This window comes from Oncorhynchus tshawytscha, linkage group LG05 (assembly GCF_018296145.1).
Source record: "Oncorhynchus tshawytscha isolate Ot180627B linkage group LG05, Otsh_v2.0, whole genome shotgun sequence".
Taxonomy (NCBI): Eukaryota; Metazoa; Chordata; class Actinopteri; order Salmoniformes; family Salmonidae; genus Oncorhynchus; species Oncorhynchus tshawytscha.
In genome coordinates, this window is record NC_056433.1 from 45096018 (window position 1) to 45114570 (window position 18553).

General features: G+C 45.0%; 1 protein-coding gene across 4 annotated transcripts in view; it reads left to right on the forward strand.

Moving 5' to 3' along the window:
* p3h2 (prolyl 3-hydroxylase 2) overlaps positions 1-18553 on the forward strand; it is an 89893-nt gene that overhangs the window by 64028 nt on the left and 7312 nt on the right. For 3 of the 4 annotated variants that reach the window (XR_002953551.2, XM_024420939.2, XM_024420940.2), the window contains exons 3-6: positions 454-643; positions 10814-10945; positions 13086-13213; positions 17643-17732. Coding sequence is in view for 3 of the 4 variants with exons in the window: in XM_024420939.2 (XP_024276707.1) it covers positions 454-643; positions 10814-10945; positions 13086-13213; positions 17643-17732 (540 nt within the window). In the remaining variant the exon portion in view is untranslated. The remainder of the gene's footprint in view (positions 1-453; positions 644-10813; positions 10946-13085; positions 13214-17642; positions 17733-18553) is intronic. The other variant, XM_024420941.2, reaches the window with a different exon arrangement.

Below are 18553 nucleotides of genomic sequence, written 5' to 3' on the forward strand. Positions count from 1 at the left end.
GGCTGACAGTGGTCAGTGCAATTTCATGAGCGGAGACGAGTTTAGGTAATTGACTGCTGCTTGTGGAGAGCACTGAAGCCCATTGAGATTTGATTGTGGAGGGATGTTGTCAATGCTCACACACTGTCACATTCATTGTAGTGCTGCAGTGGTGCCTGACTGCCTGTTTGTCTCTCCACACAGACACAGACCACACACTGTTTACTCTGTGCTTTCGTCATTTAGCAGGCAGCTGCAACTTGTATGAGCTGTCTATGATTGTCTATACTACAACTCAATGTGTACAGATGTGGTCGCAAGCTGAGCTAAATTCTTTATCCGCTTTCTCTCCCCCATCGCTCTCATCTTCTCTCTTTCTATGCCTTTGTCTCCCTATATCTCTCTGCCTCTCCTATTATTGTGTCTCTTCTCTCCCCTATCCTCCTCTCCTATTCCCACCCTCTCTCCCCACAGAGGTCCTTCTCAGCCGGGGTGAAGCTGTATGACAGTGCAGACTACAAGGGGGCCATCGCCCTGTTCGAGGAGGCCCTCCAGGAGTACTACAGGGCCGACGTGGAGTGTCGGGCCCTCTGCCAGGGGCCCCAGAGGTTCGAGGAGCAGGACCATGTCCTCTACCACTACAGCCTATACGAACTGGTCTCAGGTCAGTCACTATGTAGTTCTGTGCGGTGTCTGTGTATCTATAACACCTCCTATGTAATGGCTAAGTACACAGCTGTCACCATGTCTTGAGACGTCTTAAGACACGCGATGGCTGGGTATGTATGTAGTGTTTATAACAGCTCCTATGTCGTGTCTACGTAGTGCCTTTAACACATATACACTGTGTTCTTTGGTATACCTAATGTTTTGTATAGTCAGTCTATGCAGTGTCTAACACCACCTACATAAGTTGTGGTGTCTCACATCTGGTTATATATCGTTTATTTTACTCAAGTCGGAGTTTTCTGGCTCTGATTCGAATTCAACTCTTGTTGTACTTTGTTCCTTTGTGACTCGCTGATTGATTGCTCGGTGGATTTTGACACCGCGCAGTTTGTTGACCTCTGTGAATAGATATATAATATGCGCTGCGTGGGTGTGAGCTGCTTGTTTTGTATGCTGTATCGCTGACTGACCAGAAGACCTTGGTACTTGATTTCTCTGTGTTCACAGCTACTTTACTGCAGTGAGGAGTCTCTCAGCAGCCAGGGGTAGTATTTTTATTTAAAAAACAGAGCTTTCTACTTTGAGTGATGGTTCACATTGCTCACAACCCCTGGTGCAAAATGTCCCCCCCGAGAAACATAGCCTTGTGAAAAACATGTTATGCAGTGGAGGTTTAATGTGGGATGGGAAACATCTCTTGCTTTCAGATGTTTTGAAATGGCATACGGCTATGCCATGCTCACTGGCAGTGGGCTGGTACATGGTGGGGGACTTGGCACAGGGTCAAAGACAGGGTTGGGTAGGTTACTTTCTAAATGTAATCTGTTACAGTTACTAGTTACCTGTCCAAAATCAGTGATGTCACTTTTGGATTACCCAAACTCAGTAAAGTAATCTGATTACATTCCGTTACTTTGAGATTACTTTCCCTTTAAGAGGCATTAGAAGAAGACAAAAATGTATGTTACCAACTGAACGACATCTATTGCAGGATAAATCAATGTTAAAGTTTACATAGCTGGCCATATATGGATGTTCAATTTTACTTTATGGGTTGGTTATGTAGGCTTCTTCTAACCCTACTACTAAATATAATAATATGTTATATATTTACATAAAAAAACAAAGTATCAGAATTCCAGTCATTCCAATAAATGTTATACCCCTGAAATATTCAAGAATAGGACTTGGAAATATGGAAGTATAGATTTGCCAAATTGTTTTACCTGAGCATGACCCCAAAACTAAGGACTTATTAGCCAGCCCTACTCTGTTGTTTATGATTTGTTGTCAAGGAGGACTGATTGCACTCATTGATTTAAGTTGAAAAATAAATGCTGCGCTCATGGAATGGCCTGCTTTCAGCACTACTGAAAAGTGCTATTTACATGTGAAAAATGAATGGCATATGTTGCATTTGTTATAGGCCTATTGTTTACCTTTTTGTTGGTGACATTTTATCTTGATAATATGCAGCTGTTTAAAAGGCAAATCCACAGATGAAACAATAACAAAACGGAGGCTGATTGACTAGGGTGGGTAGTCTAGTTTTTCCTTTTCTACATTGGCCTGGTATGGTTCCCATCCCTGTCTATCATTGTCTCTGATTGGGGATCATATTTAGGCAGCCCTTTTTCACCTGTTGTGTGTGGGATCTTGTTTTTTTTTTGTGTAGTGCCTGTGAGCACGCCATTACGTCACATTTCGTTTGTTTCTGTATTGTTTTGGTGAGTTTCAATAATTAAACACGTGGAACTCTACGCAGGCTGCGCCTTGGTCCATTTATTCTACAGACGACCGTGACAGATAGGCCCGGAGAAATGTAACCACTCTCAGATGAACAGACAGAGCAATGGATGCAAGGACTGACCATCCATGATATCAAAATGATTGTTTTAACCATGTTATGAGGCTATACAGTGTCTGTTTATATTTACAATGTTTACAAACCTTGGGAAAAAAACAAGCTTATATTTTGGGTTCTCATGGAGTGTGACAGTTGAACTAACCTCATGAGTCATTTAATAAGTTATATTCTTCAAGAATCAATGGATATACAGTATATATAATTTATAAATCCCAAAATTGATGTAGCAACTACAAGATTGCATGTGTCCATTAGGGGGAAAAAACAATGTATCAGCTTGAATTAGATTGAGCAATAAAAGCCCCACTTTTATTCCATAGGCTGGGATCCACACTATGCAGCTGTTTGTTGCAAGAGCGCATTTGTCACTGGCTGTCCACTGGTTTCAAAATCAATGATTGATATGCAGCTTAAACTTCTTGAATTCAACCATTATTGGGTTGAAATACACATTTAGATTTGTGAACAGCCATCCACAACAACCACAACCCATATGGCGCAATTAGCTAAATGAGAGAGCAGCAGTGTGACTCACATCAATGCGCGGTGTAGATATCAATAATAAGTGACATCCGTATCGCTATAGACTACACCACTGTTGTCATCCTTACCTCCAAGCGTTTAGTCAAGTTGGATACTCTTTGGATGCCGACAGCAGTCACACCATTGGAAGACAGAGCTTGGACTGCAGCCGACAAAAGCCTATTTCTCCTCTTTTCCCGCGATCCATCAAACACATTTGGTGCGTCATCATAGTGGTCTTAAACTTAAATTTGCGCCTTTTTTCAATGCTGATTTGAAGGTCACTGAGAAGTGTCAAATATCTTTTTCCCGAAAACATCCTCTCTGAATTTAAAAGTAATCCTCGAAGTAATCATCTAGTTTTTCATAAAGTATCTGTAATCTGATTACAAAATTTTTGCTGGTAATGTAACGGATTGCAGTTTCTGTTTTTTTTGTAATCCCTTACATGTAATCTGTGACTCTCCAGCTCTGGTCAAAAGGCAGATGAGGGAAAATATGCAGAGAGAGAGAGAGAGAGGGAGGGCGTTCTGGACCGCTAGGTTGCCAAATGCCAAGAAATCACAAACTGTTGTGTAAACAGCCCAATGTCTCTCTTTCACAGGGCCTGACAGCGCACACATAATTATGGTGACTTGTTTTTGATGTCACACTTTAGTGTCGAAGATTAGTCATTGCTCAGAACATATTTGAATGAGGATAATTGAATGAGGTGAAGTTTGAGATGGCTGCCATGTTTTAGCCAAATCGTTCTTGCAAACTGAATCTTTATTGATTTGATGGAAACAACTCCCTCAGTTTGGAAATGGTCTAATGTTTTTTTTTCATATTAATAGTTTAAAACAACATGAATCTTGAAATAAATAGACTGTTTTTTCATTATGAAGGGAGTACTGGTACACTCTACTTAACAGCAAATACCCCTACGCCATATCTCATGTGGTTCTGCCATTAATTTTTAGAGAGAGCTACTTACCGTAAGTTACCTCCTCGAGGATACTTTTTTTCAGATGAATTACTTTTCCACCTGGACTACTTCATGGGACAGTTCATTTTAAAACAACCTCCCTTCATCTCTTTTGGCCACTCAAGGAAAATGGCCGACAAGGCTTGAAACACCCATGACTCCTCACACATATTTTGGTTCTTGGCATTTCCTGTGTAATATCCTGGTATTGTAATTTCAAAACATTGTTGTGGCCATGAATCTGTCTTTGGCTAAGTGGGCCAACAGACCACTGAACATCTTGAAAGAACCTCTAAACGGGCGGAGATGAGTGCAGGTAAAGTAATGAGCAGTGTATTGATTGTGTGAAGTCCAACACAGTTGGAGACAAGTGTGTACGGTGTGCATATACTTTACTCTTTCCTCTGGCTGTCTCTGTGTTTGTTCACATGCAAAGCCTTTTTGACATCTTTTTGACTTGCTCTGTTACCATCTTAGATGATCCAAAAAGCCAACAGTCTGAAACTGGGCCAACTGGGCCAGCAGTGCCTAGCTATTGCCTAAAGACACAGCCATAGTGAGCCCTGCTTGTAAATCTCTCTCTCTCTCGCTCTCGCTCTCGCTCTCTCTCTGTTTCTCCATCCTTTGAATTCAAAGTGCTTTATTGGCATGGGGAACATATGTTTACATTGCCAAAGCAAGTTGTAAACATTACACTCATAGTAAACATTACACTCACAAAAGTTCCAAAGGAATAGAGACATTTCAAATGTCATATTGTGGCTATATACAGTGTTGTAATGATGTAGTTCAAAAGGGAAAATAAATCAACAAGAATTTGTGTTGTATTTACAAGTGTTTGTTCTTCACTGGTTGCCCTTTTCTTGTGGCAACAGGTCACACATCTTGCTGCTGTGATGGCACACTGTGGTATTTCACCCAGTAGATATGGGAGTTTATCAAAATTGGATTTGTTTTAGAATCTTTGTGTATAATCTTAAGGAAATTTGTGTCTCTAATATGGTCATACATTTGGCAGGAGGTTAGGAAGTGCAGCTCAGTTTCCACCTCATTTTGTGGGCAGTGAGCACACATCCTGTCTTCTCTTGAGAGCCAGGTCTGCCTAGTTTTTAAAGTTTTTTTTATTAATTCTTTCCAATGGGTCAAGTAACTATCTTTTTGTTTTCTCATGATGTGGTTGGGTTGAACCCTGGGACTCTGTGGGGTCTGTTTGTGTTTGTAAACAGAGCCCCAGGACCCATCTCTCTCTTTCCCCACCCACCCTCTCTCTCTTTCTTCACCGTCTCTCTCTCTTTCCCCACCCACCCTCTCTCTCTTTCTTCACCGTCTCTCTCTTTCCCCACCCACCCTCTCTCTCTTTCCCCACCCACCCTCTCTCTCTTTCCCCACCCACCCTCTCTCTCTTTCCCCACTGTCTCACCCTCTCTCTCTTTCTTTCTTCACTGTCTCTCTCTCCCCACCCTCTCTTTCTTCACTGTCTCCCTCCCCACCCTCTCTTTCTTCACTGTCTCTCTCTCCCCACCCTCTCTCTCTTTCTTCACTGTCTCTCTCTCCCCACCCTCTCTCTTTCTTCACTGTCTCTCTCTCCCCACCCTCTCTCTCTTTCTTCACTGTCTCTCTCTCCCCACCCTCTCTCTCTTTCTTCACTGTCTCTCTCTCCCCACCCTCTCTCTCTTTCTTCACTGTCTCGCTCTCCCCACCCTCTCTCTCTTTCTTCACTGTCTCTCTCTCCCCACCCTCTCTCTCTTTCTTCACTGTCTCTCTCTCCCCACCCTCTCTCTCTTTCTTCACTGTCTCGCTCTCCCCACCCTCTCTCTCTTTCTTCACTGTCTCTCTCTTTCCCCACCCACCCTCTCTCTCTTTCTTCACTGTCTCTCTCTTTCTTCACCGTCTCTCTCTTTCCCCACCGTCTCTCTCTTTCCCCACCGTCTCTCTTTCCCCACCCACCCTCTCTCTCTTTCTTCTCCATCTCTCCTTTCCCCATCTCTCTCTCTTTCTTCACCGTCTCTCTCTCTTTCCCCACCCACCCTCTCTCTTTCTTCACTGTCTCTCTTTCCCCACCCTCTCTCTCTCTCTTTCTTCACTGTCTCTCTCTTTCTTCACTGTCTCTCTCTTTCCCCACCCACCCTCTCTCTCTTTCTTCACTGTCTCTCTCTCCCCACCCTCTCTCTCTTTCTTCACTGTCTCTCTCTTTCCCCACCCACCCTCTCTCTCTTTCTTCACTGTCTCTCTCTTTCCCCACCCACCCTCTCTCTCTTTCTTCACTGTCTCTCTCTTTCTTCACTGTCTCTCTCTTTCTTCACCGTCTCTCTCTTTTCCCCACCGTCTTGCTCCCCACCGTCTTGCTCTTTCCCCACCGTCTCTCTCTTTCCCCACCCACCCTCTCTCTCTTTCTTCTCCATCTCTCTCTCTTTCCCCACCCACCCTCTCTCTTTCTTCACTGTCTCTCTCTCTTTCCCCACCCACCCTCTCTCTTTCTTCACTGTCTCTCTCTCCCCACCCTCTCTCTCTTTCTTCACTGTCTCTCTCTCCCCACCCTCTCTCTCTTTCTTCACTGTCTCTCTCTTTCCCCACCCTCTCTCTCTTTCTTCACTGTCTCTCTCTTTCCCCACCCTCTCTCTCTTTCTTCACTGTCTCTCTCTTTCCCCACCCACCCTCTCTCTCTTTGATCACTGTCTCTCTCTCCCCACCCTCTCTCTTCACTGTCTCTCTCTCCCCACCCTCTCTCTTTCTTCACTGTCTCTTTCTTCACTGTCTCTCTCTCCCCACCCTCTCTCTCTTTCTTCACTGTCTCTCTCTCCCCACCCTCTCTCTCTTTCTTCACTGTCTCTCTCTTTCTTCACTGTCTCTCTCTTTCTTCACTGTCTGTCTCTTTCCCCACCGTCTCTCTCTTTCCCCACCGTCTTGCTCTTTCCCCACCGTCTCTCTCTTTCCCCACCGTCTCTCTTTCCCCACCCACCCTCTCTCTCTTTCTTCACCGTCTCGCTCTCTTTCCCCACCCACCCTCTCTCTTTCTTCACTATCTCTCTTTCCCCACCCCCTCTCTCTCTCTTTCTTCACTGTCTCTCTCTTTCTTCACTGTCTCTCTCTTTCCCCACCCCCTCTCTCTTTCTTCACTGTCTCTCTCTCCCCACCCCCTCTCTTTCTTCACTGTCTCTCTCTCCCCACCCTCTCTCTTTTCTTCACTGTCTCTCTCCCCACCCTCTCTCTTTCTTCACTGTCTCTCTCTCCCCACCCTCTCTCTCTTTCTTCACTGTCTCTCTCTTTCCCCACCCTCTCTCTCTTTCTTCACTGTCTCTCTCTTTCTTCACTGTCTCTCTCTTTCTTCACTGTCTCTCTCTTTCTTCACCGTCTCGCTCTTTCCCCACCGTCTCTCTCTTTCCCCACCGTCTCTCTCTTTCCCCACCGTCTCGCTCTTTCCCCACCGTCTCGCTCTTTCCCCACCGTCTCGCTCTTTCCCCACCGTCTCTCTCTTTCCCCACCGTCTCTCTCTTTCCCCACCGTCTCTCTCTTTCCCCACTCTCTTTCCCCACCGTCTCTCTTTTCCCCACCGTCTCTCTCTCTTTCCCCACCGTCTCTCTCTCTCTTTCCCCACCGTCTCTCTCTCTCTTTCTTCACCGTCTCTCTCTCTTTCCCCACCCACACTCTCTCTTTCTTCACTGTCTCTCTCTTTCTTCACTGTCTCTCTCTTTCCCCACCCACCCTCTCTCTCTTTCTTCACTGTCCCTCTCTTTCCCCACCCCCTCTCTCTTTCTTCACTGTCTCTCTCTCCCCACCCTCTCTCTCTTTCTTCACTGTCCCTCTCTTTCCCCACCCCCTCTCTCTTTCTTCACTGTCTCTCTCTCTTTCCCCACCCTCTCTCTCAATCTTCACCGTCTCTCTCTCTTTCCCCATCCTCTCTCTTTCGTCACTGTCTCTCTTTCTTTCCCCACCCTCTCTCTTTTTTCACTCTCTCTCGCTCTCTCTCGCTCTCTCTCGCTCTCTCTCTCTGCATCACCTCTCCTCATCAGCCATGGCCATAAGCTTCTGACCACAAAGTCATCCAGAGCAGGTCTGGTCAATGTTTGGTGAACTCATTGGTCAGTTACAGCCCCACGTATCCAGCCCTACGTCTACAACCGTTGAACTGAGAGAGAGAATTGTTTCAGATATGTTTTCCTTTTTTACTACTTCAGTTTCATAATTTCTCCATAAAGTCTTGTCAGCGACTACTCAGTGTACAGTCCATTGAGGGAAAGCATTCGCTTAACGTACTGTCTTATTGTTGCATTTTTGTTAGTCCAAAGTGTCATTGCGTCAGGCCTAGCTTGTGAGTCCATAGACTCCAGGGCCCATATTTATAAAGATCATGAATGCTGATCTAGGATCAGGTCCTCCCTTCTTAATGGAATCTTATTCATTATGCGTTAAAAGGAAACTGATCCTGCTCTGAGAGGCTTTATGAATGTGGGCCCAGAAACAGCACAGCTGGATAATGTTGGATGTTCTGATGTGGAAGGATGTGTAACAGGCAGCGGAGGTTGCTGAGGGGAGGACGGCTCATAATAATGTCTGGAACGGAACGAATGGAATGGCATCAACCCATGAGATTGATGTACTTGATACCATTCTGCTCCAGCCAGTACCACAAGCCCATCCTCCCAAATGAAGGTGCCACCAACCTCCTGTGGTGACAGGGGTGTCAGGCCTCTCATAGCACTGGAAAATAGTCATGTGATTATGCAATTATACACACACACACACACAAGCGTAGTCAGCTGTGTTTGTGTTGACATTAGCCAGTTGTGCAGTTCCCCTCACAGAACACTCTGCTGCTAGCGGTATTGTGGTGGCCTTGAAGCTAAGCTGAGTCGATGGCAAGCGTGCTTTGTCTCAATCACTCTTATCATTGCGCAAACCTGCCAAAAACGTCCAGTCTTGGCTTTGATGAGGCTTTTAGAATCAGCGCGATTGTAGTTTCTTTGACCGTGGGACTATGTACCTCAAGTGCTGAATGAGTCTAAAGTCTAAAGTGCTATTTTGATCTTGATGGAGAAGTAACGTTACATGGTAAGGCATTTGATTCGACTTGATTTATTAGGATCCCCGATGGCGACAGCTAGTTTAACTGGGTTCTGACACATAATGAAAAAGACATTACAGACAAAAGACTTTATAATTGACATACATTTGAAAACATAAACACATAGTGGGTGGATCGTAAAGTTTGGTGGAGGAGGAATAATGGTCTGGAGCTGTTTTTCGTGGTTCGGGCTAGGCCCCTTAGCTCCATTGAAGGGAAACCTAAACGCTGCGAGCCAGGCCTAATTGTCCGACATCACTAATGCTATTGTGGCTGAAAGTCCCCGCAGCAATGTTCCATCTAGTGGAAAGCCTTCCCAGAAGAGTGGAGGCTGTCTTCCGACGTACTTTCTTCCGTGGTTTTGGGGGTGGCACAATATAAGGGGTTATACAAAGCAACTTTCGTGCAATTTTATTTACAGTTGCAAGTGACAACATCTCAAAAAACATTGCTGATACACGAAGCAACTCAAACGCGATGGAAATTGCTCGTGACAGCCAATCAAATTGAACCCTCTTTTGTTTACTTGATAGCTACCTACACCAACAGCTAGCTAGAATAATGTGTTAACCCGATTAGAAATGTATTAAAAGACTTAAAAGCAATACAAAATAAAGTTGTCCGGCCACATGATTTGAGAATTCTAAGTTCACCCAATATTAGGGGACATCTCTTCCTTGGAGAGCTTGTGCCTCCATTCTCCTCTCTCCTCAATGCAGAGTGTGGTTCTGTGACAACATGCTCACGCTCAACCTCACTGGCCACAAACACTCCATCTGGCTCCTGTCCTCCTCCTCCTCTCCAACTCCTGCCCCCAGCCCCTCCAGCCTGACATCACGGAACGATACAGCAACCTTACACAACGGCGCCATGAAATCAACATGACTGACTCTCCTAAAGAACGGACATGTTTGTTGCTGAACTTAGGGTGTTCTTTTCTCCATTCCATGTGTGAGAGCAACAAATGACAGACCTGGCCCGGGCAACGAATCAACAACATGCAAAGACTAGCAACGAGAGACGAGATTATTGTTGGTGTTCTTTAGTTCTAGAGATACAGGAGTATCCGGTTGTCTGACCTGTGATTTCACAGTGGTTGACTTCACAGGACCATGTCACCGGGGGACATCGGTTAACCTGAATCCCAACTCGGCCGTCTCGTTCTTTTTTGTTGTTGTTTGTCATTAGAGAAAGGATGACGATAGTTTATACATGCATGTCACTCGGTCCATTTGATTCCTGTGCTAAGTGTTTTATTCACCCACTTGTTACCCACTGTGTGTGGAAGGTGATGAAAACGTTGAACGCTAAAGGTTTGTTGTGTGGCTTTAGGATGCGAATTCCTCAGTCGACCTGAGAGTCTCAGTGACTGAAGCTAAATGTAGTGCAAGTGAAAAGAAAACACATTTTGAATTGGATCTACTAGCCACTGAATCTGAACCAAGTGTTGGGCTGACGTGTCCTCGGTACTCGCGATTGCACATCGAGTACGGAGAACGCAAAGCGCACTATCTACAGTAAATCGGTGGCGACCTGGCTGAAAAGAAACCTTTTGTGATCGCAATAAAGAATGTATGGCAGTCAGTCGGATGACGACACTGCATGAGACATTACAGTAGGCATTGCGAATGGTTCCTCGTCGTGATCACACGGCTCAATGCTTTTCCTTTAAAACTCTGCTTGAAAAATGCTTATGAATATATGACTTCCCCCTGTATCCCCACCCACCCTCCTGTGTGTGTTTCAGACCACTTCACCCAGGCGCTGCACTGTGAACACGAGTGTGTGAGAGACCTGTCGACCCGGCCCGGCCGTCTGTCTCCCATGGAGAACTACCTGCCTCTACACTACGACTACCTGCAGTTTGCCTACTTCCAGAGTGAGCAACGTCACCCTACTCCACCCTACTTTCGCCTCGGTTTACCTCTTACGCTTCGACTCCCTGCAGTTCACCCGCTTCCAGAGTAAGGGCTGGAAGTATCGCCGGAGATCCGCGCTGTAGCTAGATGGCCATTTAAAGGCAATGTTTCCAGGTTCGCGGAGACCGCATTCGCGGTAAAACCGCTGCATGTGTCGGCTCAATCGGATATCACCTTCGCAGTTGAATGTGGATCTTCCGAGATACTTCCCCCCCCAATACGGATTGAATCCAGCCCCAAGTCTTACCTAACCGCACCCTGCTTTACCCTACCTGACACTGCTTGCCGACGTTCCAAACCACAGGGTGTGGTGTTCAGACTGCAGCGATGGCCAACCCAGATCTTGAAGGGATGTCGTGTGTACAGGCTTTTATTCACTAACAATAACACACCTATATCGAATTATCATGAATTAGGTCAGTATTCCCCTGTTGAGTCTGAGAGACAGGGAGCTGACGAACACCTGGTCGCGGGCATTTGAAAAGGCAGGGATTAGAAAGGCCAGAACTCGTATTCATAAAGCTTCTCAGAGTAGGAGTGCTGGTCTAGGATCAGCTCGACCTTTTTAGATTGTCATGAATCGGGACAGGGTGGACCTGATCCAAGATCAGCACTCCTACTCTGAGACACTTTGTGAATACAGGCCCAGACAATCAACACCAAACAGACCAGGACCACACCTCAATAGAGAAGCACACACTGTTCCACCCAAACGGATTCAGCAACATTTGTCCATGATCTGGTCTGTTGTTGTTCATAATAGGCCACCAGCATTTGTGTAGTCTGAGCTGTTTGGAGATCAGACATTAGAGGAGGGGGGGGAGGGGAGGGGGTTGGCAGGACAACATAGGAAAGGAGAGAAGGAAGGAAAAGCCAATGAGCTCATCAGAATATGTCTAATAAACCCAATTGGCTCATGGGATCCTAGGAAAAACACAGAGTTCAGTGAATCATTCCCAGCAGCAGCACTTAAAGGGATAGTTCAGGATTTTGGCAATGATGCCCTTTATGTACTTCCCCAGAGTCGGATGAACTCATGGATGCCCTTTTTATGTATCTGTGTCCAGTATGAGGGAAGTGGGTTAGTTTCGCAGGCCAATGCTAACTAGCGTTAGTGCAATGACTGGAAGTCGATAAGTCTTGAGTCGCCTGTCAAGTCAAGTCTCCCCATCACTCAGCAGCCTCACATTGCTCTGCGGGAAGCTGTTTCCTCAATGATCCGTTCAGTGACATTGTCGGGGGGTTTACGGCCTCAAAGCCCCTCACTGTTTACAACCTGGGAACCAGGAGGAGACGCGCTGACCGCAGAAATGCTGCTGCCTCAGGCCTGGTCACCCCACCAGGAAGTGATATGTGAGCCCAACTACTTTACAAGATGGTAAAGCGCACGTGTCCGGGTGGATGTGTGTGCATGAGTGTGTGTGTGTTACCTGCAATTCACCACTTGCTGTAAGCACTTTAGGGATGGGAGATACTGCCCTAGCCTGGAGCCTGGATCAGCGGTGTGTGTGTGTGTTTCCAGTACCTCACCTAGCCTCTGACAACCTCTCACTGTTGTAGCGCTACTGCTGCTTGCTCCATTGTGGTCATGCCCCTGGAATGTTGAGCCGCGCTAGACTTCAAAATCTCATTTAGACCTAGGGGTTGCTTTATGACATGTGGACCTGTGCCGAACTTTGAGTGGAAACCTATAGGAAGTGTCTGTCATACTGTCTTCATCCCCAATGGCACCCTATTCCCTATATAGTGCACTACTTTTGACCAGAGCTCCATTGATGCTATTTGGGATGCAGTCTTACAGGGGAGTTCAGGGAGGGAGTCTGTAACGGAGGTGTGATGACAGTCCCTCTTGTTTAGGCGGGGCTCAGAAGGATGGATGGAGGTCTTTTCAACCTCTCTACCTGTCAACAGACTCATTAAACACCACCTTGCCTGAAACCTATTTCTATTGATTTATCTCTCTCTCTCTCTCTCTACCCCCTTTCTTTCAATTTAAATATTCAATTCCATTTTCAATTGTGTTGTCAAAGCAACACAACAGAACGTAACACTAACGTCCATTTTATAATGTCTTCTTTCTCTCTCTCTCTGTCTCTCCAGTGAACATGGTGGAGGAGGCGATGGAGTGTGCCAAGTCCTACCTGCTGTTCCACGAGGGGGAGGAGTTTATGACGGAGAACTTGGAGTACTACAGAGAGGCCGTGGGCCACGACGTCAAGCCCCGGGAGGTAAGACCTTGGTTGCATCCAAAATGGCACCCTATTCCCTATATAGTGCGCCATATTTAATCCGGACCCTCATGGGCTATTTCCTAGCCTGGTCCCGGATCATTTTTGTGCTATAATTTCAACTATTTGTCAACCCAAACTGTTTGGCATGATAATGAGTGGCAAGGAGGGGCATGTTGGCACAAAAAGACTGGCACCCAGGCTAGCTATTCCCTATATGGTATAATGCACTACTTTTGGTAGTAATAAATAGTGCACTGTACGGAATAGACGCACCTTGTTATTTGCTTTGTTCACGTTGGAGGGTACTTTAATCAGTTACTGTTGCTCTTTCTATGTTGTATGGCCAAATAGTTGAGGCCCAGGGTTTAGTTTTGATTCCTACAGATTTACTGCCCAATAGGTTTTATAAGCCTGATATTGCTGCGTGAATTTAATGCTCATCGTTTGTGTTTACCAGCAACTATATCCCCTTGGTTGTTCCTAATTATCCGGTTATTGGGAATGTAAATCTGCTGATAATTCAGAGCCGACGTTTGGAATAGGCTGCGTCTCAAACGGCTCACTATTCCCCGTGGAGGGAATAGGGTGCTATTTGGGGTGCATCCGAAGTCAGTTTGCCTGGAAAACTATCTCGAACTGGCAAATTAGCAGCCGGTTTTACCCCGAAGAACTTGTCCCCCCCAAAAACGGTCGACTTTAAACCCTGCACTCTCTGTACAGCCAAGGAGTCTCTTGTTCTGCGCTCCCTCCCTTGCAGGCCCATTTTCCTGGAAAGCCTGGAACCTATTAGAGTGAACGTGAGTTCTCCCAGTAGGGCCAGGGTGTGTGTGCGAGAGAGTTTGCGTGCGTGTGTGTGTGCATGCCAGTGGACAAACCGGTGCAGCTAATGACTGTGATTAGGACTCTGACATCAACCATCTCAGTCCCTCTGGGTCTCTCCTCTCGGCCCCTCGACTCTCCTTTCCTCCATTCCATCTTTCTCTCCCTCTCAGCCCCTCTTCTCTCCTCTCCATTCCTCTCTCTTTCTTTCTCGTCCTTCTCTCTCTGCGGCTTCAGGGACCTCATTTAGCCAGCATTTTGAGCAGTGAAGAGCCGTGGTCTGTCTGCCTGCCTTCCTGGCAAGGCCTCCTGTCCATCAGCAACAGGGAGGAGGGGTTATATCATGCATTAATGCCCACAGAGACAATTTAGGAGCTGTTTACATTACAGGTGGAAAGAGGAGATTTTTTCACCCACCACAAACGGCACTGGCTACTCGGGTTTCAAAACAGCCTCGCCACTTCTTGTCTATTGCAGATGATCACCCGTTCTTTCCCTCATTCCTCCTCTGTAACAACATGCCATTTGACACCCACCATCTCAGATTGTTCTGAAATTGTTTCTGTAGTTAGAAACAGATAAGATTAGCATTCCTGCAACAATATTTTATTGAAATATAATTAAAATGTCCAATTTGGGTGCAATCAATTTGTCTCAAGAGACTAATCGATTGCACCCAAATTGGCCATTTTAATTTATAGGATTCATATCATATTCAATAAATATTGTACCTAACATCCGATTTGCAGCAATCTTTTTCTAACAATGAGTAAGACATAAGGAATCCTAATAAATGGTCAAAAGACCAACCCGACCCAACATTGAATATACAGTATCAGTTCTCTATGTCTGACAAGTAGTATGGGGCTGCAGCTTGGAGTATTGTTTCTTCATCCTATGTAATGTATTCTCAGTGAATTTGGTGGGTTTTTTCGCCTGTTCAAAGAAATTAGTCACTGAAGTTGTGAGGTTTATGTCCCATCCTACATCCTGATATTACCAGCTTCTGACCACGAGATGGTGCTGTTGTTGCTTTCAGGTGATATTCTTTTTACTCTTATTATACTGCTCAGTTTATACACTGCCCCCATCCTCCCCTTCCCAAAATACACATGTAAATGTTGGACTATAAATTGTGCCATCCTGTATTAAAATTATGCTAAAATGTTTATTATATTCTACTGAGCCATTTACTTTGTTCGTATTTGTATATTATTTCTTATTGTTATTGCATTGTCGAGACGTAACCTGCAAGTAAGCATTTCGTTGGACGATGTATACTATGCGTATCTCGTACATACAACTAATAAAACTTGAAACTTGAGGGGGGAATCTTCAAACTTTTTTTCACCTAATAGCAGGAACAGCACCATCTAGTGGTCAGAACATGGCAATATCAGGATGTAGGGACATAAACCTAACAACTTCAATGACACATTTTTCTGAACAGGGCAAAAAAATATATACACAAATTCACTGGGAATACATTGCATAGGATGAAGAATCAATACTCCGAGCCGCAGCTCCATAGTACTTGTACTAGAGAACTGATACGACACTTAACAAAAATCTAAACACAACATGCAACAATTAAAAATATTTTACTGAGTTACAGTTCATATAAGGAAATCAGTCAATTTAAATAAATTCATTAGGCCCTAATCTATGGATTTCACATGACTGGGAATACAGATATGCATTAGTTGGTCACGGATACCTTAAAAAAAGATAGGGGATCAGAAAACCAGTCAGTATCTGGTGTGGCCACCATTTGCCTCATGCAGCGTGACACATCTCCTTCGCATAGAGTTGATCAGGCTGTTGAATGTCGTCTGTGGAATGTTGTCCCACTCCTCTTCAATAGCTGTGCGAAGTTGCCGGATATTGTCGGGAACTGGAACATGTCGATCCAGAGCATTCCAAACATGCTCGGCCAATGGGTGACATGTCTGGTGATTTTTTCAGATTCCCGGAATTGCGTACAGATCTTTGCGACGTGCATTATCATGCTGAAACATGAGGTGATGGCGGCAGATGAAAGGCACAACAATGGGCCACAGGATCTCGTAACGGTATATCTGTGCATTCAAATTGCCATCGATAAAATGCAATTGTGTTCGTTGTCCGTAGCTTATGCCTGCCCATACCATAACCCGCCACCATGGGGCACTCTTTTCACAATGTAGACATCAGTAAACTTCTCACCCACACGACACCATTCAGTCTGCCATATGCCCGGTACAGTTGAAACTGGGACTCATCCGTGAAGAGCACACTTCTCCAGCGTGCCAGTGGCCATCGAAGGTGAGCATTTGCCTACTGCAATTGGTTACAACGCCAAACTGCTGTCAGGTCAAGACCCTGGTGAGAACGACGAGCACGCAGATGAGCTTCCCTGAGACCGTTTCAGTTGTGCAAACCCACAGTTTCATCAGCTCTATGGGTGACTGGTCTCAGTGGGATGTGGAGGTCTTGGGCTGGCGTGGTTACACGTGGTCTGCTGTTTTGAGGCCGGTTGGACGTACAGCCAAATTCGCTAAAACAACTTCGGAGGCGACTTGTGGTAGAGAAATGAACATTACATTCTCTGGCAACTCCTGCAGTGAGTATGACAATTGCACCCTCCCTCAAAACTTGAGACATCTGTGGCATTGTGTTGTGTGAAAAAACTGCACATTTTAGAGTGCCATTTTATTGTCCCCAGTACAAGGTGCACCTGTGTAATGATCATGCTGTCTTAATCAGATATGCCACACGTGTAAAATGGATGGATTATCTTGGCGAAGGAGAAATGCTCACTAACAGGGATGTAAACAAATGTGTGCACAAAATCTGAGAAGAATAAGCTTTTTTGTGCTCATGGAACATTTCTGTAATCTTTTATTTCAGCTCATAAAATATGGGACCAACACTTTACGTTGCGTTTATATTTTTGTTCTGTATATCTACACATTGTTGGGGATGGATTGGTGTGTGGTGTACGTGGTTGGCTTTTGACAATTTCATCGGGTTCCTCATGTCTAACTCCTTGTTAGAAAAAAAACGTTTGTACAAATCGGATGTTAGGTACTCTTTTATTGAATAATATATGAATCCTATTCATTAAAATGGCCAATTTGTATACAATCAATTCACTTGATTTTTCAGAGATCAAATGATATTTAAATACAATAATGACGCAGGAATGCTAATCTTATTTGTTTCTAACTGCAGAAACGAGTTCAGAACAACCTGGTTAAGTGGCGCCTTGAATGGGGGTCAAAATCCTCTTGTGCTTTTTGAGGTAGAACAACCCGAGAGAGAGAGAGAGAGAGAGAGAGAGAGAGGGCAATATCGCACAGTCCATTTGGTCAAGCAATGAGGCGAAGAGAGGGCTGGAGGGGGCATGGCTGCTGAAGAGGTGTTAGGGTTGGGACAGTAAATAAGATATAAGAGGCACAGTGGTTATAAAACAATAGTCTTCCTTAAACGTTCTGCTTCAAGGGGTCAAATTTGGGAGATTCAGTCGCTCGGTAAATGTGCTAAAGTGATGTCATTTTCTTTTTTTAAAACGTTTTTTAACCTGTGGAGATTAACATGGCTGCCCGATATCTCTGTGTTTCTATAGAAGGCCGAGTGGTACCTGAGACGCCATAAGCAGGAGCTGGAGCTACTAGTGATTGGCAGTGAGAACATGCAGGTGGAATTTACAGAGGGGGTGAGTACAGTGCATTGATGACAAAATGGAAACTCGGCCTCTTATTTTGAACTTTTTGGGCTGTCTCTGATACTTGTGAATGGCTTGCATGACTACTGAAAGGTCAATTGGGGGTGACTGTTCTGGTCCTGTTACTGGAACGAGTCATTTTTTAAATAGGGACACAGAAAATGAGAGCCAGCGCGCTGGGGCCAGATTACTGATTTAGGATCCGTTTGGCTTTTTAGATCACAATTAATAAGATTAAATTGAGGGGGATGGGGTCTGATCCTAGATCTGCACTCCTACTCTGTGACACTTGTTGATACATATGGGCTGTATGTAGGACAGTAACAGGTGCCTGGTACTTACACCATTATAGCCGCAGGACACAGCACCACCTAGAGGCCATGATGGAAAACCATTGGTGCTCCAGCTTTTCATTCATGTACTTTTTGCACTTTAATGCTTCTGGATCTGCATCTATTCCACATAGTTGTAGTATATATATTATAATATAAGGAGTTTGTATATAGTATATACACTGAGTGTACACAACATTAGGAACATGACATAGACTGACCGGCTGAATCCAGGTGAACCCTTTTGATGACACTTGTTAAATCCACTTCAAGTCATTGTAGCGGCCCCCCCTCTTGACAGTGAAGGTAACAATTAGCGGTTTTACAGGTCATTTCCTGCTATTCTACACATTTTGCCATAGGATGGAGGCAGTTAAGCCGACATGGGCTAAATGGTGACTGCTGATGCACAACCAAATTGCAAAATTGTACCATGTGTATTCTATTATTTTAACTCTCAGCAGTACGTTGAGACCCAGA